At 44.8% G+C, this 27,025-nt stretch overlaps 1 protein-coding gene across 6 annotated transcripts in view; it reads left to right on the plus strand.

Moving 5' to 3' along the window:
• Nucleotides 1-27,025, plus strand: part of LOC130273041 (macrophage mannose receptor 1-like) — a 276,050-nt gene that overhangs the window by 247,000 nt on the left and 2,025 nt on the right. For 4 of the 6 annotated variants that reach the window (XM_056519198.1, XM_056519196.1, XM_056519199.1 and 1 more), the window contains 4 exons: nt 4,380-4,496; nt 8,365-8,532; nt 22,313-22,348; nt 26,322-26,787. In XM_056519198.1, the coding sequence (XP_056375173.1) occupies nt 4,380-4,496; nt 8,365-8,532; nt 22,313-22,348; nt 26,322-26,584 (584 nt within the window). In that variant the 3' untranslated portion in view covers nt 26,585-26,787. Of the gene's footprint in view, nt 1-4,379; nt 4,497-6,638; nt 6,791-8,364; nt 8,533-22,312; nt 22,349-26,321; nt 26,788-27,025 lie in introns of those variants that run through there. The other 2 variants (XR_008843850.1, XM_056519200.1) reach the window with 2 other exon arrangements.

The raw sequence follows: 27,025 nt of genomic DNA on the forward strand, positions 1-27,025 counted from the left end.
TACGGTTAAAATGATACCCTACTTATATAGGTTTGATTTTGTCGGACTTATGGAAAAAATCATAACTACATGCAGGAAAATTAATACGTTTAAAATTGTCATTTTCTGACCCCTATAACTTTTTTATTTTTCAGTGTATGGGGCGGTATGAGGGCTCATTTTTTGCGCCGTGATCTGAAGTTTTTAACGGTACCATTTTTGCATTGATAGAACTTATTGATCGCTTTTTATTCATTTTTAAATGATATAAAAAGTGACCAAAAATGCACTATTTTGGACTTTGGAATTTTTTTGTGCGCACGCCATTGACCGAGCAGTTTAATTAATTATATATTTTTATAATTCGGACATTTCCGCACGCAGTCATACCATATATGTTTCTTTTTATTTACACTGTGTTTTTTTTTTTTTATGGGAAAAGGGAGGTGATTCAAACTTTTAATAGGGGAGGGGTTAAATGATATTCATTCACTTTTTTTTTTTCACTTTTTTTTTTGCAGTGTTATAGCTCCCATAGGGACCTATAACACTGCACACACTGATCTTTATCATTGATCACTGGTTTCTCATAGGAAACCAGTGATCGATGATTCTGCCGCATGACTGCTCAAGCCTGGATCTCAGGCACTGAGCAGTCATTCGGCGATCGGACAGCGAGGAGGCAGGTAGGGGCCCTCCCGCTGTCCTGTAAGCTGTTCGGGATGCCGCGATTTCGCCGCAGCTATCCCGAACAGCCCACTGAGTTAACCCGCAGCTTTCACTTTCGCTTTTAGCCGCGCGGCTCGGTGCTGCGCGCTATTAGCGGCGGGTCCCGGCTTCACTATGACGCCGGGCCCGCCGTGATATGATGCGGGGTTACCGTGTAACCCCGCGTTATATCACGGGAGCAGGACCAAGGACGTACCAGTACGTCCTTGGTCCTTAAGGGGTTAAATCTTAAAGCTCTGGCATGCGCACGCCCTAAGGGACAGGGACACGTGCGCCGGAGCAGAGAGGCGGAAGCAGAGGCAGGGGAAACACCCGGAGAGTGACGGACTGGATCTCGCATGCGGGTGCGTCCCGCAGTGCGAGTCCCAGCCCCGTCGGCAGCAGGTCCTCTGACCCCTTCCTCAGTAGATCAATGTGTATAGATACACATTGATCTACTGAGGAAGGGGTCGGAGGGCAACAATTCCCAGCAACCCCGAAATGCATCTAGGTTTCGGCACTGTTCACACTTTTTGCTAATACGCATCTATGAGTGTCCGTACCTAACTGTGAAAGTCCCAGCATTATGGGATTAATCCAGCCTTTTTCCGCCCTGCTTGGCGGCATCTCACCTCAACTACCACCCGCAGTCCGGATCTCCACGTGGGACGCCGCACCCATGCACACTGTCACTCCTGCCAGAATGTCGGCATTCTACCATCAGCAAGCAGCTGGAGAGCGGCCGCAGTTCGCTGCACGGAACATCGCGTCACACCCCACTGCCATCGGGGTCGCGAGTTCAGCGTGAGATCGCTCACCACTATCTGAGGACATACGGGAGAGGACTATATAGCCGCAATCCATCGGTCCACACCAGTGAGAACCAGGCGGCCATAGGTGGTGAGAAACCCAGCTAATATTGTCCTCATAATACATCATATTATTTACCTGGAAATTGACTCTGTACCATATCCATTAAGCGCATTTCCTGCCATCTGATTTATAACAGGACTTTTACACAGGTACCGGATTAACGGACTGTATCTGTATTTGCACATTCCGGATTATCGGACTATATTCTTACATGCATTTTCTTTAGCATTTTAATCTATCAGATACCCCACTAGGGCCCAGTGGGGATATCCTTATAAGTGCATTGTTATGTGTATTACATACATTTTATTTTATTACATTTTTATATTGATGCTGTTTTTTATATATTGTAATATTTCCACCCATATCACTATATATATTATCCAAGATAGAAGTAATTCCAGCAGCACACCATGGATTGTGAAAGAAAATAAGCGGTTTATTCATCCAGTGTCTTGCGACGTTTCGGTTGCGACCGAAACGTCGCAAGACACGGGGTTAATAAACCACTTCTTCTCTTTCACAATCCATGGTGTGCTGCTGGAATTACGGTACTTCTATCTTGGATACTATATATAGGACTCCTGACCAGAGCCTTGCACCCAGCATCATCTCTCTTTGTTTGGGTTGTGCTGCTTCATTCCTTGCAATTTATATATATATATATATATATATATATATATATATATATATATATATCTATACAAAGTAGCAAAGACAGATTCAGAGGGCACAATCAGACTGCTCAATATCTCCAGCCAGGGAATATGCTAATCATCAAATGAACAGGACAGCAAGCCGGTAAATGGAAAAAGATAGCTACTGCGAGGTGCTAAGCTGCGAAAGTCGAAGCAAAAATACAAAATGCCATAAAAGAATAGTAGCTTGCACTCACCGCTCCTGTAGACTTATTTATATGGACAATCCGTTCCGGCAAGGAGACTCCATTGATGCGGGGTACCCCGCATCAATGGAGTCTCCTTGCCGGAACGGATTGTCCGTATGAATAAGTTTACAGTAGCGGTGAGTGGAAGCTACTATTCTTTTATGGCATTATATATATGTATATATATATATACACTAGCTGAGTACCCGGCGTTGCCCGGCTTTTCCTTCCTAATCCTTGTTGGGGAGGAAAATAAACAAAGGAGGAAGCTTTTGACTTCATATGCAGTACTCATATATTGTTGTCATATCCCAACCCCACATCCCGTCCTCCTATACCATCCTCCTATCCCGACCTCCTATCCCATCCTCCTATCCCGTCCTCCTTTCCCGTCCTCCTTTCCCGTCCTCCTATCTCGTCCTCCTATCTCGACTTCCTATCCCGTCTTCCTATCCCATCCTATCCAGTCCTTCTATCTCGACCTCCTATCCTGACCTCCTATCCTGTCCTCCTATCCTGTCCTCCTATCCCGACCTCCTTTCTCAACCTCCTATCTCAACCTCCTATCCCGTCCTCCTATCCCGACCTCCTATCCTGTCCTCCTATCCCGACCTCCTATCCCGTCCTCCTTTCTCAACCTCCTATCTCAACCTCCTATCCCGTCCTCCTATCCCGACCTCCTATCCTGACCTCTTTTCCCATCCTTCTTTCCCGTCCTCATATCTCGACCTCCTATCCCGACCTCCTATCCCGTCCTCCTATCCCGACCTCCTTTCCAGTCCTCCTTTCCCGTCCTCATATCTCAACCTCCTATCTCAACCTCCTATCCCGTCCTCCTATCCCGACCTCCTATCCTGACCTCCTTTCCCATCCTCCTTTCCCGTCCTCATATCTCGACCTCCTATCTTGACCTCCTATCTCGACCTCCTATCCCGTCCTCCTATCTCGACCTCCTATCCAGACCTCCTATCCAGACCTCCTATCCCGTCCTCCTATCCCGACCTCCTATCCCGACCTCCTATCCCGACCTCCCATCACGTCCTCATATCCCGACCTGTAATATGTGTACCAGGTATTGAAATAGCTCCAGCCGTACGGAAGTTATGTGGGAACATACATTTCCCATTGATTTGCATGGGACTTTAAACAAAAACCCAGACCCTCACAAATGTGGGTAGTTAAGGGTTAAATTAACTATCCTATATTTTGAGTGGATATATAAGTAACATGTGATCAAGTATTATCGAAATATCTCCAGCCGTTTGGAAGTTATGCAGTAACATATATTTCCCGATGACTTGCATGGGACTTTAAACATAAGCCCGGCCCCTGGCAAATGGGGGTGAGTAAGGGTTAAATCACCTATCCTATGTTTGTTGTTGACATATAAGTAACATGTGTGCCAAGTTTCATGTTAATATCTTTAGCCGTTTGAAAGTTTTTGTGGAACATACACACATACATACATACATACATATACATACATACACACACGTTTAGTTTTATATATATAGAGATATATATATATATATATATATATATATATATATATATAAATATATTTACATTGCGTACAAATAAATATATTATCTTTTATCTATATTGTATCCCACAAATCTTGTATACACAGCTGTGAATATACTATACAATCTCTATACATGCTTTCATCCATGAGCCTATAAAAGACCATATTTGAGGAAAGTGCTCCCCTTCTCTAAGTATAAAATAATTAGAAAACCATATTTCACCATGGAATGTAAAATTACAATTAGTGAATTTTTGCTGTCAATATTCTGGCCTCTGAAGGCCCCAAAAGCATCAGGTATTTAACTTATTTTAGAAGAAGCATCATCTCAGTGATCTGCATAAACTATATCCCTAAGGGTAGAGAAATTACAAGCCGACATAAATATTTACTATGTAAATTTTACAGATGCCATTTTGACTTCAATTGAAGATTCAACTGAACTTGATTTCCTTCATCGTAATGTTGAGTTAGTCGGCAACCGAAAAGAAAAATTTTGGATCGGACTGTTCAAGAATGTGGAAGGTATAGTATAGTATGAGACTATGTACTCTATGTATATATATATATTTTTTTTTTAGGGTCATTCACACAATCTGCTGCAGATTAGTTCCTGCAATTTTTACGATGCAGATTTTATGCTGCAGATTTTATGCTGGTAAATCAGTGATAAAATCTTAAATCCACAACGTAAAATGTGAAATCCCCAGCAAATTATGTACTTGTGAATGTAGACTAAAAAAACATTTTATTTTTTTTATCACATTTGTACTTTATCCCTCCCTCTTTTCCTCTTGAATTGTTGTGTTGACTAATCTGAACAATGAATTATCCTTGCAGTGAGTTTAATGATGAGCTAAACTAATGAGCGAATATCCAGAGATCTGTACTTCTGCAGGGGATCCCAGGTCATTAACCTCAGAGTTGTCTCTGTTAGCAAGGGAAGACAAATCTAAGCACAGTACCAAAGAAGTAGACAATTAGGATAGTCAGGCCAGCAGAGGTCAGAGAAGGTGATGTTCAGTCGATACAAAGAACAGGCCAAGGGCAGGCAAAATTCACATGCAGGAGGTCAGGGCTGGCAGTAGATGAATAAAGTTTGCAACAAGCCAAGTCAGAACTAGAATAAATGGGTTAATAGAGCTATGAGGAGCGATTAAAGGAGTTACAATTGTTTAGTCTTGAGAAGAGACGTTTAAGGGGGGATATGATAAACGTATATAAGTATATTAATGGCCCATACAAAAAATATGGAGAAAAACTGTTCCAGGTTAAACCCCCCCAAAGGACGAGGGGGCACTCCCTCCGTCTGGAGAAGAAAAAGTTTAGTCTCAAGGGGCGACACGCCTTCTTTACCGTGAGGACTGTGAATTTATGGAACGGTCTACCTCAGGAACTGGTCACAGCAGGAACAATTAACAGCTTTAAAACAGGATTAGATACATTCCTGGAACAAAATAAGATTAATGCTTATGAAGAAATATAAAATCTCATCCCTTCCCCAATATCGCGCCACACCCCTACCCCTTAATTCCCTGGTTGAACTTGATGGACATATGTCTTTTTTCGACCGTACTAACTATGTAACTATGTAACATCTTTACACAGGCAGGAAAAACAATTGATGATGAGCATGCTTCTCTAGAGATACTTCTTGCATTCTAGATAAATCTGTTTAAAGACCATCCACAGAAATGTGGAGCCAATTTGTATCAAGAAGTCGTAAGGTCTGTACATTTGGAAGCATTCAAAACCTTATCCCTGGGCTGAAGGGGAGGCCTGGACTTTTAATATACATTACTTTAAAATTTGGAGATAGTTCTGAGTGGAGCATTTTGAATGTCCTTTCAAATATGAATTAAACCTGAGAGCGTGAAGTTGTCAACAGGAACATCAGAAAGTAAGGAGTCAGGAAGTGGCATATTGTCTGTATACAATAAAATGGTAAAGTTCTACTAGATTCATCTGTATAATTATTTTAGGGGAACACAGCCCAAGGAAGTAAATTTTCCCAAAACTTTTGTTAAGAGGAGATAAAGTGCCAAAGGTAATTCTCCAGAACTTGATTGACACATTCAACTTGTACAACGGTCTGTGAGTGAGAATTTGAGCTTGACTTCTAATAGTCCACAGAGAACATGCCAATATCTTGAACCTTATTAAACTCCACTGTCTGATACAGTATGCATTGGTAAGGCATGAAGAAGAAATATATAAAGAGGATAGGCAAATGGCAGAAAGAGGGAAGGATAAAAGAATACAAGGTGCCATCTTGGAGATGACCACATTCATTTGACCATGAAGAAGAACTGGGCAAATCAATACTTAAATCCATAGTGCTATGAAAACACTTGCTGTATGTATCTATCGAACAGGCCTACACTAAGTCTTTGGTATCATGGGGCTGACATGGCCACCAGCAATCATGAGAGATAAATCCAAGGACTTGTGCACACCAGGATGACTGGCCAACTTCAACTTATGACCCCAGGAAAAAAAACTGCCTCCTTTGGTTTAGTGGAACCAAGGCTTTCCTAGGTGGAATATCATAGAGAAAGAGAGGAGCTACCGGCTGGTCTAGATGGTCACCGGATGAGGGACCCCTTCCAGCAAATGTCATGTCTCTTCCTAGGTCAATTTGAATGCAAGTATTCATTCTTTTTACAGGAGAAAGGGCTTTAGAGAAGAAGCCACAGGCCAGTCTTATTCATTTGTGCCCTCTGAGAGATAACGGCTCCAGCAGCTGCAGAGGAAGCATCTACCTCTAGGAATAAAGAGCTTGAGGGACCCAGTTCATAATGAAGAACCTGACAGGAGACAAAATCATACAAGGTGCTTTAGCCTAAGGAGCCTAGTTCTTGGCATTGTTACTGTTCTTGGTCAAGGTAGTAATAGGTTCCAGAGTTGAAAAATAGGAAATGAACTGTCCATAATAACTGATGAAGCAAAAAAAAATAAAAAATGTTGAACGGCTCGAAAACTGTTTTTTATTTTTTATTTTTTTCATTAATGTAATGTGTTCAGCCCTGGGAAAAGCATTAAAAAAAGCATATACGGTACTTACTTTCTTTTCTCCCACTGCTGCCGTTCTCCTGGAGCCAGTCCTGATGCACAGGGGGTGGGTTCTGATCTGCCAATCAGCTGCTGAGGGAGGGCACTGCTGCCGCAGCTGATTGAGTGAGTGGGCAGTGCAACCGCTAACCCCAAACACTGCAAGAGCTGAGCATGGGAGCATCACTGGGAGAGTGCTGGCAGTGGTGGAAGCGAGGAAGGTAAGTAGTTTATGCCTTTTTTTAGGCTTAAGTTCTTTCCAATTTAAAGTCTGGCCAAAGTTCCAGTTTATGAAGACTGTGTGTTTTGGAGCAATGGAAGTACCAAAAGTAAAGGGCTGATGTGTTTCGGAAGGACATAAAACTAAATGTATTAAAGGAGTAGTCCAGTGGTGAACAACTTATCCCCTATCCTAAGGATAGGGGATAAGTTGCAGATCGCGGGGGACCGACCGTTGGGGCCACCCGCAATCTCCTATACGGGGCCCCGACAGCCTGCGGGAAGGGGGCGTGTCGACCTCCGCACGAAGTGGCGGCCGACACGCCCCCTCAATACAACTCTATGGCCTTCAGCAATCTCCGGCTCTGCCATAGATTTGTATTGAGGGGGCGTGTTGGCCGCCGCTTCGTGCAGTGGTTGACACCCGCTGTCTGGCTGGAGAGCCTGGCCCCCTGTACAGAGAGATCGCAGGGGGTCCCAGCGGTCGGACCCCCCGTGATCTTAAGCTTATCCCCTATCCTTAGGATAGGGGATACGTTTTTCACCACTGGACTAACCCTTTAATTTTGGAGATCTAAAGACCCAAGGGTGCAGTGGTAAAGCAGATGATTTCAGGAAGATTCCTACTATCAACTAAAGCAATGAAGAGCAGTTCCTTCAACCAGACTACTGGAATCCCCTAAAGCAAAAGGGCACTGGTGTGTGAAACAGAACTTTGCTACACAATGGCCCTGGTGCAGCGGCAGCAGAGGGAAAAGCAGCATCGGAGGGGGAGAGTGCTGCGACTGGGACTGATAGTGACAGGATTGCATGAGGCCTATGGCTGTAGTAGTTACATATAAAACTTGTGGAGGTTCAAAGGCATCATTTACATTACATGGAAACACAGGTAGGGGATTGATTGCTACAAAGCTAAACAGATTTCTAATTTAGAACATACAATGACACTATTGGACCTGAAGTGGCCGCCATATTGACAATAAAGCCTCAGCTTACAGTAGGTGAGTGACCGTGATTATTAAAAAAAAAAAAATGGAATCATTAGGGTAATAGGAGAATAACAACTGCAACAATACAATATATATTGTGTCTTTTTATAAGAAGGAAATATTTGTGCTCTTAGGAAAATGGCTTTGGTTGGACAATACAAGCATGGACTTCATAAACTGGGAAAATGAGGCACCCCATGGAGATATATCTTCATTCTGTGTGATGATGGATGCCGAAAAAGGAACGTGGAACATTGTATGGTGCGGTAGATTCATTGGGTACATATGTAAAACATTAAAAAGTAAGTGATCATAAATCTTCATAAACTTTTTAACAATTTTTACTATTGACAAGAGAGTCCAAAATATACATCTGATCTTAGTCTATAGATAAAATACAGAATGAGTAGTTAAAGAGTAGGGATTGACCAATATCGTTTTTTTAGGGCCGATACCGATAATCGGTGGAGGTTAGGGCCGATAGCCGATAACTTATACCGATATTCCGGTATAAGTTATCGGCTATTTATCCCCCCTGGACACCGCTGCAGGTCATTGATTTAAAGTGGGCGCTTTAAATCAATGCACTGCAGTGGCTTCTGCGGTGCCATAGGCCGCCGCCGCCACCCGCTTCTCTCCCCTACCTGTCAGGGTGGTCCGGGCCATCCATCCTTCCTTCCTGTAGTGTCCGGCGGCATTCCGGGTGGAGGGTCCACCGGTCCGGGCTGTCCTTCTTCTCCGGGGGTCCTCTTCTCCACTCTGGGCAGGCTCCGGCCTAGTAACGCAGCATAGACGCCGCTACGCAGTGACGCCCGTGCACAGCGACGCACCTGACGTCACGGCGTAGCGGCGTCTATGCAGCGTACTAGGCCGGAGCCTGACCGGAGTGGAGAAGAGGACCCCCGGAGAAGGACAGCCCGTACCGGTGCACCCTCCACCCGGAATGCCGCCGGACACTACAGGAAGGAAGGATGGATGGCCCGGACCACCCCCATTACAGGTAAGTTTATTTTTTATTTTTTATTGACTCGGAGGGTGGGGGAGGGGCCCGACTGGTATAGCGGTATGGGCAAAAATCCATACCGGTATACCGCCCAGCACTACGGTGGGGGGTGCGGTCGCGGTGCGGTGGGGGCGGTGTGGGGGGCGGGGCATTATCGGCAAGGTAATTACCGATACCGATAATGCCCAAAATCGTGATTATCGGCCGATAATATCGGCCATACCGATAATCGGTCGATCCCTATTAACAAAAAAAGAATGAAGTACTATGAGAAGGTATGGGGTACAGTACTTGGTAACCTATATAGATTTTGTCTAATGTGAGGAATTATAATGGATGACAGACTTGGTGAGGTTAGGAATATAATTTAAAAAAAATCTACGGTAAATTAGACAAAATATAAAGGGTCATTATTTCAGTGATAGATAGATGTGATAGTTTATTTTAAGGGATGATATATTTTTGCAGGGATTGGTTACAAGCTCTTTGGCGGTTTGATTAGAATGAAAGAGAAAGTGGAGGAGAACCTTTGGAATGAATCTAAAGTGTAGTTACTAAATTCCTGCTTTTGCCTTACAAAAAAGAAATTGAAGTATATGTATGTATGTATATATATATATATATATGTATATATATACACACACATGATGAATAAGGGTTTCTTTTTTTCCCCACATGCAAGGAGAGGTTGGTATGAGGGTATGGATAATTTTATGTATGTTAAAGGGGTATTCCAGGCAAAAACTTTTTTATATTTATCAACTGGCTCCGGAAAGTTAAACAGATTTGTAAATTACTTCTATTAAAAATTCTTGATCCTTCCAATAGTTATTAGCTTCTGAAGTTTTCTGTCTAACTGCTCAATGATGATGTCACGTCTCGGGAGCTGTGCATGATGGGAGAATATTCCCATAGGAACTGCACAGCTCCCAGGACGTGAGTCATCAGAGAGCAGTTAGACAGAAAACAACAACTCAACTTCAGAAGCTAATAACTATTGGAAGGATTAAGATTTTTTAATAGAAGTAATTTACAAATCTGTTTAACTTTCCGGAGCCAGTTGATATATAAAAAAAAGTTTTGGCCTGGAATACCCCTTTAATGGCTTGTGGATAGAGATGAGCGAACTTTTAAAAAATTCGATTCGGCCGATCCGCCGAATTTTCCCGAAAAGTTTGTTTCGATCCGAATTTGTTCGCGGCGAATCAATATTAAAAAAGGCTATTTCTAGCCTACATACAGCCTCTATAGGAGTATAGAACACTTTGCTGTGTCCTAAAACGCATATGGAGTGTGCTGGGGTAGTGAAATAATATTGTTATTCAGAATAACATGCAGATTACCGGCATCGCTCTTAGAATCACTGTCGCACAGCAGCACAATGACAGAGCCTGGTGACACCAGTTCGTGATAGGGATCTGGGATTGCAATTATTTAACCTTAAAACGAGGAATTACCAGTAAGTAAGGGTCATCAGCTGGCGTTGATTTAGTCCCCGCCCTTTGTACACACCGCCCGTCGCTATAAGCGATTGGATTAGTTAGTGAGGTCCTCGGATCGGCCCAGGCGGGGTAGGAGAAGGCCCTGGCAGAGCGTCGAGAATTTAACGATCATTGTTGAAATTTGCATTAAGCATGTATTTAGCTACTGCTAAACTTCAAAAAATTATAGGCCCAAGGCCTGAGGCACCAGGGAGGCAAGTAGTTTGTGAAAGACACAGAATGAGTCTGGAGCAGTCATTCACAGTACCCAAAAGGGTTTCATAACCCCTTACATTTAAAGATCAATGTTGACATTTGCATTAAGCATGTATTTCGCTACTGCTAAACTTCAAAAAATTATAGGCCCAAGGCCAGAAGCATCAGTTTTCCCCATATTAGGAGCATAGTTGTCCCCCAGATTAGGCAGCATAGATGTCCCCCAGATTAGGCAGCATAGATGTCCCCCAGATTAGGCAGCATAGATGTCACCCAGATTAGGAGCATAGTTGTCCCCCAGATTAGGCAGCATAGATGTCCCCCAGATTAGGAGCATAGTTTTCCCCCAGATTAGGCAGCATAGATGTCCCCCAGATTAGGAGCATAGTTGTCCCCCAGATTAGGCAGCATAGATGTCCCCCAGATTAGGAGCATAGTTGTCCCCCAGAGTAGGCAGCATAGATGTCCCCCAGATTAGGAGCATAGTTGTGTCTCCCCAGAGTAGGCAGCATAGATGTCCCCCAGATTAGGAGCATAGTTGTGTCTCCCCAGATTAGGCAACATAAATGTCCCCCAGATTAGGCAGCATAGATGTCCCCCAGATTAGGAGCATAGTTGTCCCCCAGAGTAGGCAGCATAGATGTCCCCCGGATTAGGCAGCATAGATGTCACCCAGATTAGGAGCATAGTTGTCCCCCAGATTAGACAGCATAGATGTCCCCCAGATTAGGAGCATAGTTGTCCCCCAGAGTAGGCAGCATAGATGTCCCCCAGATTAGGAGCATAGATGTCCCCCAGATTAGGCAACATAGATGTCCCCAAGATTAGGCAACATAGATGTCCCCCAAATTAGGAGCATAGTTGTCCCCCAGATTAGGCAGCATAGATGTCCCCCAGATTAGGAGCATAGTTGTCCCCCAGAGTAGGCAGCATAGATGTCACCCAGATTAGGAGCATAGTTGTGTCTCCCCAGACTAGGCAGCATAGTTGTCCCCCAGACTAGGCAGCATAGATGTCCCCCAGATTAGGAGCATAGTTGTCCCCCAGAGTAGGCAGCACAGATGTCCCCCAGATTAGGAGCATAGTTGTGTCTCCCCAGATTAGGCAGCATAAATGTCCCCCAGATTAGGAGCATAGTTGTCCCCCAGATTAGGCAGCATAGATGTCCATCCAAATTAGGAGCATAGTTGTCCCCCAGATTAGGAGCATAGTTGTCCCCCAGATAAGGAGCATAGTTGTCCCCCAGATTAGGCAGCATAGTTGTCCCCGAATCAGCGCGGGCCGGTCAGAGCCAATCAAAGGGCCGTATATGGCAAGGGGGCCGTACAATGCCCAGGTCTGCCCCAGAGGGTTTCATAACCAACCACAATAGAGAAAATTTTGTTGTAGGAGCATGGTCAATCTACTCAGACCCATCTGTCATTGATGGCTGGAAATCCTGGCTGATCCATCCCTGATTCATCTTGACAAACGTCAGTCTCTCCACATTTTTAGTGGACAGACGAGTTCGCCTTGAGGTGACTATGGCCCCGGCCGTACGAAACACCCGCTCTCATGGCACACTACTGGCCGGGCAGGACAGCTTTTCCAGGGCAAACTCCGCTAGTTGTGGCCATAAATCGAGTTTGGCTGCCCAGAATTCCAGCTGATCTTCAACGGTTGTTGGCAGGGTCATGTCGAGGTAAGCCACCACCTGCTGGTTCAGGTCCTGCTCCATGTCCACCTGCTGCTGATGAGTAGCTTCCCTATGCGGCTGAAGGAAGCAACTCATCAGTGACTGTAAACTCTGATTGTAAAAGGCTGCTGCTGATTGAGCTGCTCCTGCCACCCCTCCCCTCCCCAGCAGCCGTGGCAGTGGAAGGTGAGCGCAGAGGGCCCCCCGAGATAGGCATCGGCCAACCGACTACGTAGAAGCTCCCTGAAGTAGGTCAGTTTGTCCTCCCTCTCAGTGGGTGTAAAAAAGGCCCCCATTCTGGGCCGGTAGCGAGGGTCTAATAAGGTGGAGATCCAGAAGTCATTGCGTTGACAAATTTTGACAATTCGGGGGTCACTACGCAAGCAACTCAGCATGTATCATGCCATTTGTGACAGTGATTCGCTGGGACTACCTACCTCCATCTCCACTGCATACTTCCACGGTGTGTCTGGGTCCTCTGTCTCGCCTCCCTCGTAATAACCCTCCAGCTCCTCTGGCTGCTCCTGCTCCTCCTCCCTTGTCCAATGACCAGAAACACCGGCCATCTCATCCACCGTAAACTGTGCTCCGCTCTGCCCCTCATCCTCCTCCAGTTCATCCCCCACAGGACTCATGTAGCCTTCTGATGTAGGCGCAACGTCTCCATTGCCGTGACCAGCCATGTTTTCAATAATTTTTTGGAGTAAATGTAGGAGTGGTATTACGTCGTTCATGGCGTAATTCGAGCGACTAACAAAAAATGTGGCTTCCTCAAAGGGCCTCATCCGTGATGGCTTTTCTTTGTTCGTATAGTCTGTCCAACATATGCAGGGTGAAATTCCAACGTGTGGCAACGTCACAAATGAGACTATGTTGTGGGATACCGTTCTGACGCTGCAGCTCAAGCAAAGTGTGCTTGGCGGTGTACGAGTGGCTGAAGTGCATGCACAGTGTCGTTGCCATTGTCAGGATGTCTTGCAAATGGGGTGAAGACTTGATGAACTTCTTGACAACCAGATTCAACACGTGTGCCATGCAGGGCGAATGGTTCACACTTCCTTGTCGCAGCGCGGCCACAATCTTCTTCCCATTGTCGGTCACCATGGTTCCCATTTCCAGATTTTGTGGAGTAAGCCATACTCGGATTTCTTCCCTAATGAACTTCAGCAGTTCCTCCCCTGTGTGACTCCGTTCGCCAAGGCAAACCATGTGAAGGACGGCTTGACACCGCTGTGCCCTACACACGTGGTACCATGAAGAGCCACCGAGATTTGGATGTGCAGTGGAGGCCGAGGATACGGGGGAGGAGGAGGCGCACACTGTAAAAGGACCAACTGCCTGGGAGCGAGAGCGTGGAGGAGGAAGCGGTGTGACCTGTCCAAGTTGCTGTTGTGGCTGTGCAGGAACAACATTTACCCAGTGGGCCGTAAAAGACATGTATTGTCCCTGCCCGTAGTTACAGCTCCACGCGTCAGCGCTGCCGTGCACTTTTGAACTCACCGACAGGCTCAAGGACTGGCCCACCTTCTCTTGTACAAACTTATGCAGGGCTGGTACTGCCTTCTTCACAAAGAAATAATGGCTTGGGACTCTCCACCTCGACTCGTCACAAGCCATCAATTCCCTGAAAGCTGCAGAGTCCACCAGTTGGAAAGGGAGGGACTGCAACACCAGCAACTTGGACAGGAGCACATTCAACTTCTGTGCCATTGGATGAGTGGGCGCATACTGTTGTCTCTTGGACATGGCTTCGCCGATCGATTGTTGGCGGAATGGCTGACTACGAGCGGAAGAAGCAGAAGCGCAAGAAGGAGGGTTTGACACAATGCTCAATTCGGCTGAGGTGGTGGAGCCTTGACTGGATGACGGAGGGAGCGGATGGCCACTGGGTGATGCGGCAGGCTGGACCCCTACATCGGAGCCACGGTTATCCCAGGCCACTTTATGGTGGCGAATCATGTGTTGACGCAGGGCCGTGGTGCCGAGATTGGGACAATGGCCATGCTTCACTTTCTGCCCACAGATTTTGCATGTGACTGCGCTAAGGTCCTCCGGATTCTTTATGAAGAACAACCACACCGCAGAGTAGCTGATTTTCCCACCTGCAGTCCGCACTATTTCACTGCTATTGGCGCCGTCTCCAGGAACCCCTGTTCCACTACCTCCCTGAATGGTAGCTTGCCGCGAAGCAGGTGGTCTCCCCCTGGCACGTTTGGCTCCGGAATTTCCACTACTGCCACCACTGATTGCCAACCGTGCTACCGCCTTGCTGCCTCATAGACAAAGAGCAAATCTCTTCTCCTGATGATGATGATGAAGCCCCGGCTTCTGCACCCGGCTCCCAATTGCGATCGGCTTTGTCATCATCAAAAGATGTGTGCACTTCACTGATGTCCTCCTCGTGTTCCACTACAGTGTCTGCCTCAGGACCCTGAACAATTGAAACAACACCTCCCACGTCACTCTCCGCATCACTGCTTGCCCTCCTTGCGGAGCAAGCGACGCATGTCTCTTCACATTCTTGGCTGCCCATTAGCTGCTGACTGTCCTCTATTACATCGTCCTCACTAAATAGTGGAGCTGAACCCAAAGCATGAGATACTTCTTTGGGAGAGGGAACAGCATAGGACAAAGGCAATGGGATTACGGGGACTGCTCCCGGGCCATGCCAACTGAGGGTTGTGCCTGAGGAACCCACCGACTCTTGACTGGGGTTGTCAGATGTCGTTTGTGATGATGGGGATGAGTGTGCAAACCAATTGACGAGGAGAGATGGGTCGACGACACGACCGCTATGTGTTAACGGGAGCTCAGGCCTATTGCTGCGACTCCTGCTGCCACTCGCCCCAAGTCTGCTGCCAACTCTGCCTGATGTATGTAGGCCTCTGCCCCTTCTTTGTGCACGTCCTGGCACTTCCCTGCCTGACATACTGAGTGCGTTTATGAGGGTATTACAATACGTTACACTACTCTTTAACCCCTTAAGGACTCAGCCCATTTTGGCCTTAAGGACTCAGACAATAAAATTTTTACGTTTTCATTTTTTCCTCCTCGCCTTCTAAAAATCATAACTCTTTTATATTTGCATCCACAGACTACTATGAGGTCTTGTTTTTTGCGCGACCAGTTGTCCTTTGTAATGACATAACTCATTATATCATAAAATGTATGGCGCAACCAAAAAACACTATTTTTGTGGGGAAATTAAAACGAAAAACGCAATTTTGCTAATTTTGGAAAGTTTCGTTTTCACGCCGTACAATTTACGGTAAAAATGACGTGTGTTCTTTATTCTGAGGGTCAATACGATTAAAATGATACCCATTATTACATACTTTTCTATTATTTTTGCGCTTAAAAAAAATCAGAAACTTTTTAACCAAATTAGTACGTTTATAATCCCTTTATTTTGATGACCTCTAACTTTTTTTATTTTTCCATATAAGCGGCTGTATGGGGGCTCATTTTTTGCGCCATGATCTGTACTTTTTTTTTGATACCACATTTGCATATAAAAAACTTTTAATACATTTTTTATTATTTTTTTTTTAAATAAAATGTATTCAAAAAGTAGCAATTTTGGACTTTTTTTTTTCTTTTCATTCACGCCGTTCACCGTACGGGATCATTAACATTTTATTTTAATAGTTCGGAATTTACGCACGCGGCGATACCAAATATGTCTATAAAATTAATTTTTTACACTTTTTGGGGGTAAAATAGGAAAAAACTGACGTTTTACTTTTTTATTGGGGGAGGGGATTTTTATTGGGGGAGGGGATTTACTTTTACTTTTACATTTTTTCACTTTTTTTTTTTTTACACTTGAATAGTCCCCATAGGGGACTATTCATAGCAATACCATGATTGCTAATACTGATCTGTTCTATGTATAGGACATAGAACAGATCAGTGTTATCGGCGATCTTCTGCTCTGGTCTGCTCGATCTCAGACCAGAGCAGGAGACGCCAGGAGCCGGACGGAGGAAGGTGAAGGGACCTCCGTGCGGCGTTCTGAATGATCGGATCCCCGCAGCAGCGCTGCGGGCGATCCGATCATTCATACAAATCGCGCACTGCCGCAGATGCCGGGATCTGTATTGATCCCGGCACCTGAGGGGTTAATGGTGGACGCCTGCGAGATCGCGGGCGTCGGCCATTGCCGGCGGGTCCCTGGCTGCTATCAGCAGCCGGGATCAGTTGCGCATGACACGGGCATCGCTCCGATGCCCGCTGTTATGCACAGGATGTAAATGTACGTCCTGGTCCGTTAAGTACCACCGCACCAGGACGTACATTTACGTCCTGCGTCCTTAATGAGTTAAACAGTATTTGTCTAGAACAGCAGCAGGCGATTACTTACGGCTGTCCTTTCACAGTATGTAGGCCCTAGACAGAATAACAGTTACTAAATAGTACACTCCTTTGTTGTATGTATGCCCTTTGCAATGATGAGCACACTGGTATGCTTATTTCCATGCTGAAAAAACACTTTTTTTTTTTTTAAATACACCAGCAGGTGTATACTAATGTGTGGAATAGCACTGAATTTAGCACAGAGACAGAATAACAGGTACTAAATAGTACACTACTTGGTTGTATGTATGCCCTTTGCAATGATGAGCGCACTGTTAAGTGTATTTGTACGTAGGAAAAACTTTTTTTTCTTTAATACACCGGCAGGTGTATAACGTGTGGTATAACACTGAATTTAGCACAGAGACAGAGTAACAGGTGAAAAATGGTAAAAAGGCACTAAAGTACACACTAATATGACTTATTTCTAAACAGCAGCAGGACCCAACAGTACAGCACCACAAAAAAAATCCAGAGATTAAACCCTAAATTGCACTCTGTCACACAATTCTGAGCAGCAGAAGATTTGTGGAGCAAATAAAAATAAACTCAATTGGGCTGAGAAATGAGGAGATAAGATGCTTCAGAAAGTTCCGGCAGCTTGGAGATCTGTATGAGGCAGCCGACAGCTATCTGCCCCTCTCTGCTGCAATGCTCAATAACGTGAATAGGAGGTTTAGCAATCAATGATCCTTCTCAGAGTAACAGCACAGCACTCTGCAGTCCTGTCTTTCCCTAATGCTGATGTGACTAGCAGTTGCAGTGTAACTCTGTGGTATGAGCTATTCACACACACGCAGTCCCGTCCTCTCCATCTGAGTGCACAGATGAAATGAGGAGAGGAAAGATGGCCGCCGATTATATAGGGGCTGTGACATCACAGGGGTCAGTGAACACTGATAGGCTGCATCTCACATGTGATTCAGGGTCAGCCCACCTACCTTCATTCCCGCCGCTGTTTCCCCCCCTCCCATAATCCCCTGCCCCATGCACTCACATGTGGATCCGCCATCTTAGGTCTCCAATAGGCTGGAACGCTGTAAAATGGAGTTTAATGAAGCGATTCATGCGATAGAATCGCGGCGATATTCGTATTCGTTGCAAATCGAATTTTTCATGAAATTCGTAACGAATTTGGGTTCGTCAACTTCAATTCGCTCATCTCTACTCGTGGATGCAGAACAGGTAAGTTCCTACTCCATGTTTTGTATGCATTATGGAAAAAGAAATTAAAGAGTTAAAAAATAAAACAAATCTTAGTCTATAACCATGATATTTTTATAAAGTGGTATTTTTATATGCTTTGAGTGACGTATGCAGTTTTTGCCATGGAAGTAAATGCATACAATGCATTTATTTATTTTATTTTTTTATTGCAAAGGCTGTATCGTGCTGAATCGTTAAAGGACAGCCACAGACATACCGCTAACATTTGTATGCCTGTTTGAAGTAATATTAAGTCCCTCCCCTACAAAATCTTTATCGCGTGCCATATTACATAGTTTTTGCTTGCTCAAAAATGCTTGAACAATAATTCAAATGTCCCCAAACAAATGCCTGCATATATATATATATATATATATATATATATGTATATATATAAAACTCAACGTGTGTGTGTGTGTGTATGTATGTGTGTATGTATGTATGTATGTTCCAGCATCATGTCCAAACGGCTAAAGATATTAACATGCAACTTGGCACACGTGTTACTTATATGTCAACAACAAACATAGGATAGGTAATTTAACCCTTACTCACCCCCATTTGCCAGGGGCGGGGTTTATGTTTAAAGTCCCATACAAGTCTATGGGAAATATATGTTACTGCATAACTTCCAAACGGCTGGAGATATTTCCATAATACTTGGTCACATGTTACTTATATGTCCACTAAAAATATAGGATAGTTCATTTAACCCTTAGCTACCCCCATTTGAGAGGGTCGGGGTTTTTGTTTCAAATCAATGGGAAACGTATGTTACCACATAACTTCAGTACGACTGGAGATATTTCAATTCCTGGTACACATATTACAGGTCTGGATAGGAGGTCGAAATAGGAGGTCGCTATAGGAGGTCGAGATAGGAGGTCGCGATAGAAGGTCGCTATAGGAGGTCGCGATAGGAGGTCAAGATAGGAGGTCAGGATAGGAGGTTGAGATATGAGGATGCAATAGGAGGTCGGGATAGGAGGTCGGGATAGGAGGTCGGGATATGAGGATGGGATAGGAGGTCGGGATAGGAGGTCCAGATAGGAGGTCGAAATAGGAGGAAGGGATAGGAGTTCGGGATAGGAGGTCGAGATAGGAGGACAGGATAGGAGGATGGGATAGGAGGCCGAGATTGGACGGCATAGGAGGTAGAGATAGGAGGACGGAATAGGAGGGGATGGATAGGAGGACAGAATAGGAGGTCGGGATAGGAGGTCGAGATAGGAGGACGGGATGGGAGGTCAGGAAAGGAGGTCGGGATAGGAGGACGGGATAGGAGGTCGGGATAGGAGGTCGGGATAGGAGGACTGGATAGAAGGTCGGGATAGGAGGTCGGGATAGGAGGACGGGATAGGAGGACAGGATAGGAGGACGGCATAGGAGGATGGGATAGGAGGACAGGATAGGTGGTCGTGGTATGAGGACGGGATATGAGGACGGGATATGGGGTTGGGATATGACAACAATATATGGGGATGGGATAAGAAGTCAAAAGCTTCCTCCTTTGTTGATTTTCCTCCCCAACAAGGATTAGGAAGGAAAAACAGGACAACGCCGGGTACTCAGCTAGTATATATATATACATAAATCCAGTGTGTAAGCCTGCCCACAGCTGGGAATTGATTTACTCTTTGCAGAACTATTAAATAGTAAAGATTCCCCCAATTAGGGGGAGGTATCAATAGAAAATGACATATTGTTTAACTTAAATTTTTATTACTATTATTACTACTATTCTTTTTGGTAATTTTTTTTCCTTCAAATTTTCTGTTTATTTTCGGCTTTATATAAGATGTTTGATCGCAGAGGTCCCCGCAATTTTCTTGCAGCCCCCAACATTCTGAGCCTGGTGCTGCTCCCAAGACTGAAACGTGACGTCACGGCCACGCCCCCTCGTGATGATCAGACATCAGACATTTTATTTTAGAATTTCCTTCCTTATCCCCTATCCAAAAGGATAGGGGATAAGGAAGGAAATTCTAAAATAAAATCACATCAAAATTCTCAATCACTTCCCCTGCGACTTTTGTGTGACTTTTGCTATAGATCATATCTGAAAGTGAACTACCATGTGCAGTGCTTTAGACTAGTTTTATGCAGTGGTGATCAATTCATGATGTGCGACTTTTCTCTGAAAGTCACACAAAAGTTGCAGCTCCTGTCCTTTACACAACAAACCACACCAATTTACTTCAGCCCTGAAAAGTACTCTAAACACCTGCACACAGTCCCCAACACCCCCAGTACAACCCCTACCCTCACCCCACCTGCGCATGCCGCCCCGCCCCTTATCGGATGGCAGATGTGCTGCTTATATCATGCTTTACAAAGATAGCCCTGCGGGGGGCATATGTATGCGCTATGAGGGGAAATTATTATATCTAGCACAGCGGGGTGCAAAATATATAGTTGGCGCAGTGGGGGGCTAGACATATAGCGCTACATGCTTGCCTCCGCTTCGCTAGCTATAGATTATGCCCTCTGCAGCGCATCAGGGCAGCCAGGGAATGCAGCTCAATGCCGCCAGTGTACTTCACAATCCTCAGTGACTGACTTTAAAAACCCTGCCGGGAGCCCTCAATGGCCAATCGGTGCCGGCCATTCAGGGCTCCTGGCGGGGTATTTGAAACTGAAAGTAAAACTGTGTACATCGCAGGGGAGCAGAGTAAAGCAAGACTAGGGAATAAAAGAACCTTAAAGCACCCCCCCCCCCTCCGCTCCTGGCTGCACACCACCCGAACGATGATCCCCCCCAGAGCGCGTGCTGGCCGACATTATGACACATTATTATAGAATTACTCACCGTGCCTGAACAGGTGGGAAATGTAGGAGAACTATAAGGTAAATTTTCAGTAATGTACACGAGCACCAAATTCATCAAGTGGCGTGGGACTTTTCATGAATTTAGTGCAGGGAATTAAAAAACAAGGCAACTTTTCATGGCTAAAATAGTAAAATAAAAAATAAAAATAGACAAGTATTGATGAATTCCCCTCAAGATGTCTAAATCCGGAATACCCCTTTAAAGCATATCTCTCATGCTATGTTGAATTTGCTCTAGCTGAAGATTTATGCTGTAGAGTTGGAAGCTTTGTCTCATAATGCATATAAATATACAGTGGAGAGCAGGGGGAATGGTTCAGGAAATTAGATACTGAAATTAAAATGCATAGTGCAGCACAAAAGTCTGAAAATAATCCTGAAATTGTGCAGTTTTCACTCTGACCACTAATAATAAGCTGACATTTCATATTCTGTAGAGAAAACTTTTCAGCAGTCTGCTCCTTATCACAACAGGCAGGATTACAATGAAAGGTGACACAAGTATATACAGTAGATAAGACAGGATCAGGCCATTTACAACAAGTTATTCACAGCTTACCTCCTCCCCCATCTCTGCACAGGTCACAGGGCATGCCTAGAAAACTCCTATACGGTAAGTTTTTTTTCCTGCCTCTAGCAGCAACCAATCAGAGCTCAACTTTCATGTTGCAAAAGATGTGTGACAAATGAAAGCTGAGCTCTGCCGGATTGGTTGCTAGGGGCCCCAATTAGTCAGCAGAGTATTGTGCCCTATAGTCTATGTAGCTGCTGTAAGGCATCTCTTAAAATGATTACAATAAAACAGAGCAGAAGCTCAGGTAAGATGACTGCCCCCATTATAGTGTACAAAAAAAATAAATATATTGATTCAGAAGAGATAAACTGACTAGAAAAAATAATGCAACACAATTGCTGACGCATCATAAGTATGATTATATAATACTTAGTGGTTATGATTATATGCAACTTTAATTCTTTTAACCGGATATGACTATACAATATCCTTTATCATTTTTTTATTCAATTTTATAGATAGAAAAACCTATAATACTAATGAGTGTTTGTTCGATTCTAATTCTATACGGATATGATACATTGTTTTGTAATGTTCTTTTGGCCGCGTTTTGTTTTCTTTGGCCTACATTTCTTGTAAAAATGTTCTCAAAAACCAATAAAAAATCATTTAAACCATAAAATGAAATTATAAAAATGTTAACACCCGTCATTGAACACAGGATGAAGTACAACAAATGTGTCTGATTTTTTCCATTGAATATGAACAAAATTTTGATTTATCACCTGTGTATTTTTTTCAGCTCCTCTGCCCACTGAAACGATAATCGAGCAAACAGGTACAGTAAGCACTACACCCAATACTAATATATTTTATTATAAAGAGAAATATAGCTATGCAAGAAACAGTTATTACCATCAGTAATACCTTGTCTCCTATGGGGTAAATTTTAACCACAAAATATTTACCATCTATTATGGACATTTATCAACGGGTTTAGTCAGGTTTTCTTTACTATAATTGTCGCAAAATTGTCGCAACTGCGACTAGGCGATTTTTCGTGCAACATTTTGACTGGAAAGCGAGAAAAGCAAGTTTTCAGTAGTAGTCAGGTATTTATTAACTGCGACAGTCGCAACTGCGCAAAAAAAAAGTCGCAACAGGGTAAAAAATTGACTAAATTTACTCCAGCTCAAACATGGAGCAGAAAAAGCTACTACCAAAGTAAAAAAGGAAAAATTGCTTACGTGAAAGAAAATGATCAACAGGCTGAAACCAGTTGATAAATAAGTCACACATAAGCAAAAAAAAAGTAAGGAAAAAATTACTAAAAAAAAGAATACATAAGCAAACATTGATAAATGTCCCTCTATATATCTATATATCAATCTATAGCAAAAGGACTGCAGCACATTGTAGATTAGAATCTAAAGCAGCAGTTTATTCACCCATAACCTCTGCTTGGATTCTAATCTACAGTGCGCTGCCGTCCTCCAAGGATCCCTGATCAGTTTCCTGCTTTCCTGATGCTTGGAGCCCACTCCATAGCTTGTGTTTACCAAGTGATGCTTTGTTTTCTATCTATCTATCTCATATCGCAAGCGGAAATACAGAAGTGTAAATCGGTGTGCGGCATCCCATAGAATTCCATGGGCTTTAATTTGAGGAAGAATTCCACAAGCGAAAATTCTGCCGTGAGAATAGACCCTTAGGGTACGTTCACACGCGCAGATTTACAGCGTATTTTACGCTGAAAATCCGCTGGTGAAGGCCCACTCTATGCTGACTTTACATGTGCCTGCTCATAGTGGCAATACGCCGCTACCAGCAGGCACACTGCGATGTGCGAGTCGCAGTATACTCACACATCGCGGGAGCTCTCTGCCTAGCTCAGAGCAGGGAGAGTGGCTGCGATGTGCGAGTACGCTGCGCACATTGCTGCACTGTGTCTGCTGGTAGCGGCGTATGTAAAGCCAGCATAGAGCGGGGCCTTCACCTGCGGATCCGCAGGTAAATATGCTGCGAAAATCCGCGCGTGTGAACGTACCCTTAGGCTAGGTTCACACTGCGGAATCTCCAGGAAGAAAATTTCCGCCCGGAGATTCAGAGTGTGGCCAGTGCTAGGACCGCACGGAAACACTGCAGTCTCCAATACACTGCAATGTGTTCCGCAAGTATTTTCCGTTTCCGTTTTACCATTCTTCAGGCGAAAATGTTAAAGGGGATTTTCCATTCACAAATTCTGCTTCACCGTGAATTGGTGAATGGAAACCCATTCACTATACAGTAAATTTTAGTAAGCAGAATTTCTGCCTGCAATTTCAATGCGGAATTGCAGGCTGAATTTCCGTAGTGTGAACCTAGCCTTACTGTGAAGCAATGTCTTAGCTTTAACCAATATTACTGGGAGCTCTGTAGGAACGTAGTAGGGTCTTCCTCTTTTGATTAAGAAACCCCCAGTATGCTCAGTACATACTAACAAATGATAAAAGCAAAACAATTACCGTATTTTTCGTCCTATAGGACGCACCGGCGTATAAGACGCACCCAATTTATAGGTGCAAAATCTAAAAAAATAAAGATTTTGAACCCAATAGTGGTTTTCAACCTGCAGACCTCCAGATGTTGCAAAACTACAACTCCCAGCATGCCCGGACAGCCGTTGGCTGTCCGGGCATGATGGGAGTTGTAGTTTTGCAACATCTGGAGGTCCGCAGATTGAAGACCACTGCATAGGAGGTAATACTCACGTGTCCCCGCCGCTCCGGACCCGTCACCGCTGCCCTGGATGTCGCTCCATCGCTGTCCCCGTCGCTCCGGAACCTCTCTGCTGCCGGCCGGGTATCCTCGCTCTCCGTCGCTGCCATCACGTCGTTACGCACGCCGACGCACGTACGTGACGACGTGAGGACGAGGAAGGAGAGCGCCGGCCATACAGGGGATTCCTGAACGGAGAAGACACCGAGGAGGCAGGTAAGGTCCCTCCCGGTGTTCTGTAAGCACTAACGCGGTGAAATCACGGCGGTCCCGAACAGCCCGACTGAACAGCCGGGTTAGTGTCACTTTCCCTTCAGACGCGGCGGTCAGCTTTGATCGCCGCGTCTGAAGGGTTAATACGGGGCATCACCGCGATCGGTGATGTCCTGTATTAGCCGCGGGTCCCGGCCGTTGATGGCCGCAGGGACCGCCGCGATAGGGGTGTATTCGCCGTATAAGACGCACCGACGTTTTCCCCCCAGTTTTGGGGAAGAAAAAGTGCGTCTTATACGGCGAAAAATACGGTAACAAATATTGATGGGCCAAGAAGTTCTATAGACAGGATATAATTTTACCAATTTTTCACAATATCAGCACATTATACTCTGTGTGTATTAAAAAATAGACAGAACATTGTTGTTGTTGTTTTTTTTTGCGTAAATACAAAGTTCATGAAACCAGGACAAAGCAGCAATAGATGAGAAATGTTCACATAGTATTCAAAGGCAGTGCAGCACTATAAAGAAAAAATTGCAATGATGTAAAGGACAAGCTAAAGCACAAAAAGCTTGTAGAGAGGCTTACTAAATAAAAAGGGCAAATGCAAATTAAAGTGAACAATACATCAAAAAGAGCATAAGGATACCCACACAATGTCAGTCTGCCGAGGAACCAGGGCAACACCAGCCCTAACATATGTTTTGGTGAACAACCTTCTTCCAAGGTCCCACCTAAGCTCTCCATGCACGGTGACATTAGGCCAGCGTCTGTATCAGAGGCGGCTCAGCACAGGGGAGAAGGCAATAATTGGAAGATGCCGGTCAGATGTCACCATGCGCAGGGAGCTTGGGAATGCCCCACTTGCACCATGGAGTGGTGATCGCTAAGTACCATTGTCATCAGTGTCACCCACACTACAAGCTTGTACAACAGGTTAGTGCAGGTGATACCGGGTGACAGGTTCCCTTTAAATTGGTTTTGTGAGAAATTGGAATCCTTAAAGGGGTACTCCGCCCCTGACATCTTAACCTCCATCAAAAGGATAGGGGATAAGATGTCAGGACCAGCGGCAGGACCCCCGCGATCTCCCTGCTGCACCCAGCATTCGTTTACAGATGTCAGGTGCTGGAGGCTCATGACATCACGGGCATGCCCCCTCTCAATGTAAGTCTATGAGAGGGGGCCTGATGGCCATCATGCCCCCTCCCATAGACTTGCATTGAGGGGGAGGGCCGTGATGCCCCAAGCGGAGTGTGACCGTGACATCACGAGCCTCTGTCCCGGATGTCTGGGGTGCCGCAGCCGAGATCACGGGGGTTTCCAGCTTCGGGACCCCGCGATCAGACATCTTAACCCCTATCCTTTGTCTAGGGGTGGAGTACCCCTTTAACTAAATTAAAGAAATGGTAAGGGTAGACACATCTGTAGCCTTGGCCATGTGGTGGTCACTTTGCCTCCCTGCTTGACCCCCTTCCCCAAGTCCATGGTCATCCATTCAGTCTTTTCCTCAGCAACTCCTCCTTCCGATTAGATACTTACAGAAGTAAGAGGTAGGTGCAGTCCAGTCTACTACAGAAAAAAAGTACTGATGGTTTATTGTTATGATTCCCTGCATGGCACCAGCTGCAGCATCTTCTATACACAATGCTATCCCTTCAGGGAGTGTGTTCGCCTTTTTATTCAGCTTTTATTACTAGGATACCACACTCTGTTCTTGCTTAGAGCTCTGATACTCTGCATTGCTAACTAGTAGAGATGAGTAAATAGATATAAAATATTTAGTGTGACAGGTTTTACGTATGTTATAACTTTCTAATCCATATTTTTCTTTACAGAATCAAAATCATCACATGGCATGACCATTGGTGTGGTTGTTCTTATTATTCTTGTTGTTGCTGGCACGGCCATTGCTGTCGTCTTTGTATATAGGAGGAAAAAGGACAAGTCACAACCAGAAAATGTTTTGGATAGCAGAATATACTTTGACAGTAAATGTGCGGCTGTGACACATGATACAAACATTTTAGTGGAAAACATCGAGGAAAATGAACATGAAGATTCTAATCTTATGTATGATCCAAGTGCAACTGCACTATAATATCCAGGCTGTAACAGGCTCATGTGTGACACTCATCTACAAGGAATAAATAGGACGGTGCGCAAGATGATCCATACTGTAATAAAATGATCTATATATAAAAATTAGAGAAAGTAAGTTACTGTACAATTGTTAAGTGGAAATTAATTATAAATTATAAATTAAAGGAGAAGTCCAGTGGTGACTCAGTGGTGAACAACTTATCCCCTATCCTGAGGAAAGGGGATAAGTTGCAGATCGCGGGGGGTCCGACCGTTGGGGCCCCCCGCGATCTCCTGTACGGAGCCCCGACAGCCCGCGGGAAGGGGGCGTGTCGACCTCCGCACGAAGCGGCGGCCGACACGCCCCCTCAATACAACTCTATGGCAGAGCCGAAGCGCTGCCTTCGGCAATCTCCGGCTCTGTCATTGAGATGTATTGAGGGGGCGTGTTGGCCGCCAC

The sequence above is a fragment of the Hyla sarda genome, chromosome 5 (genome assembly GCF_029499605.1).
Source record: "Hyla sarda isolate aHylSar1 chromosome 5, aHylSar1.hap1, whole genome shotgun sequence".
NCBI classification, from domain to species: Eukaryota; Metazoa; Chordata; class Amphibia; order Anura; family Hylidae; genus Hyla; species Hyla sarda.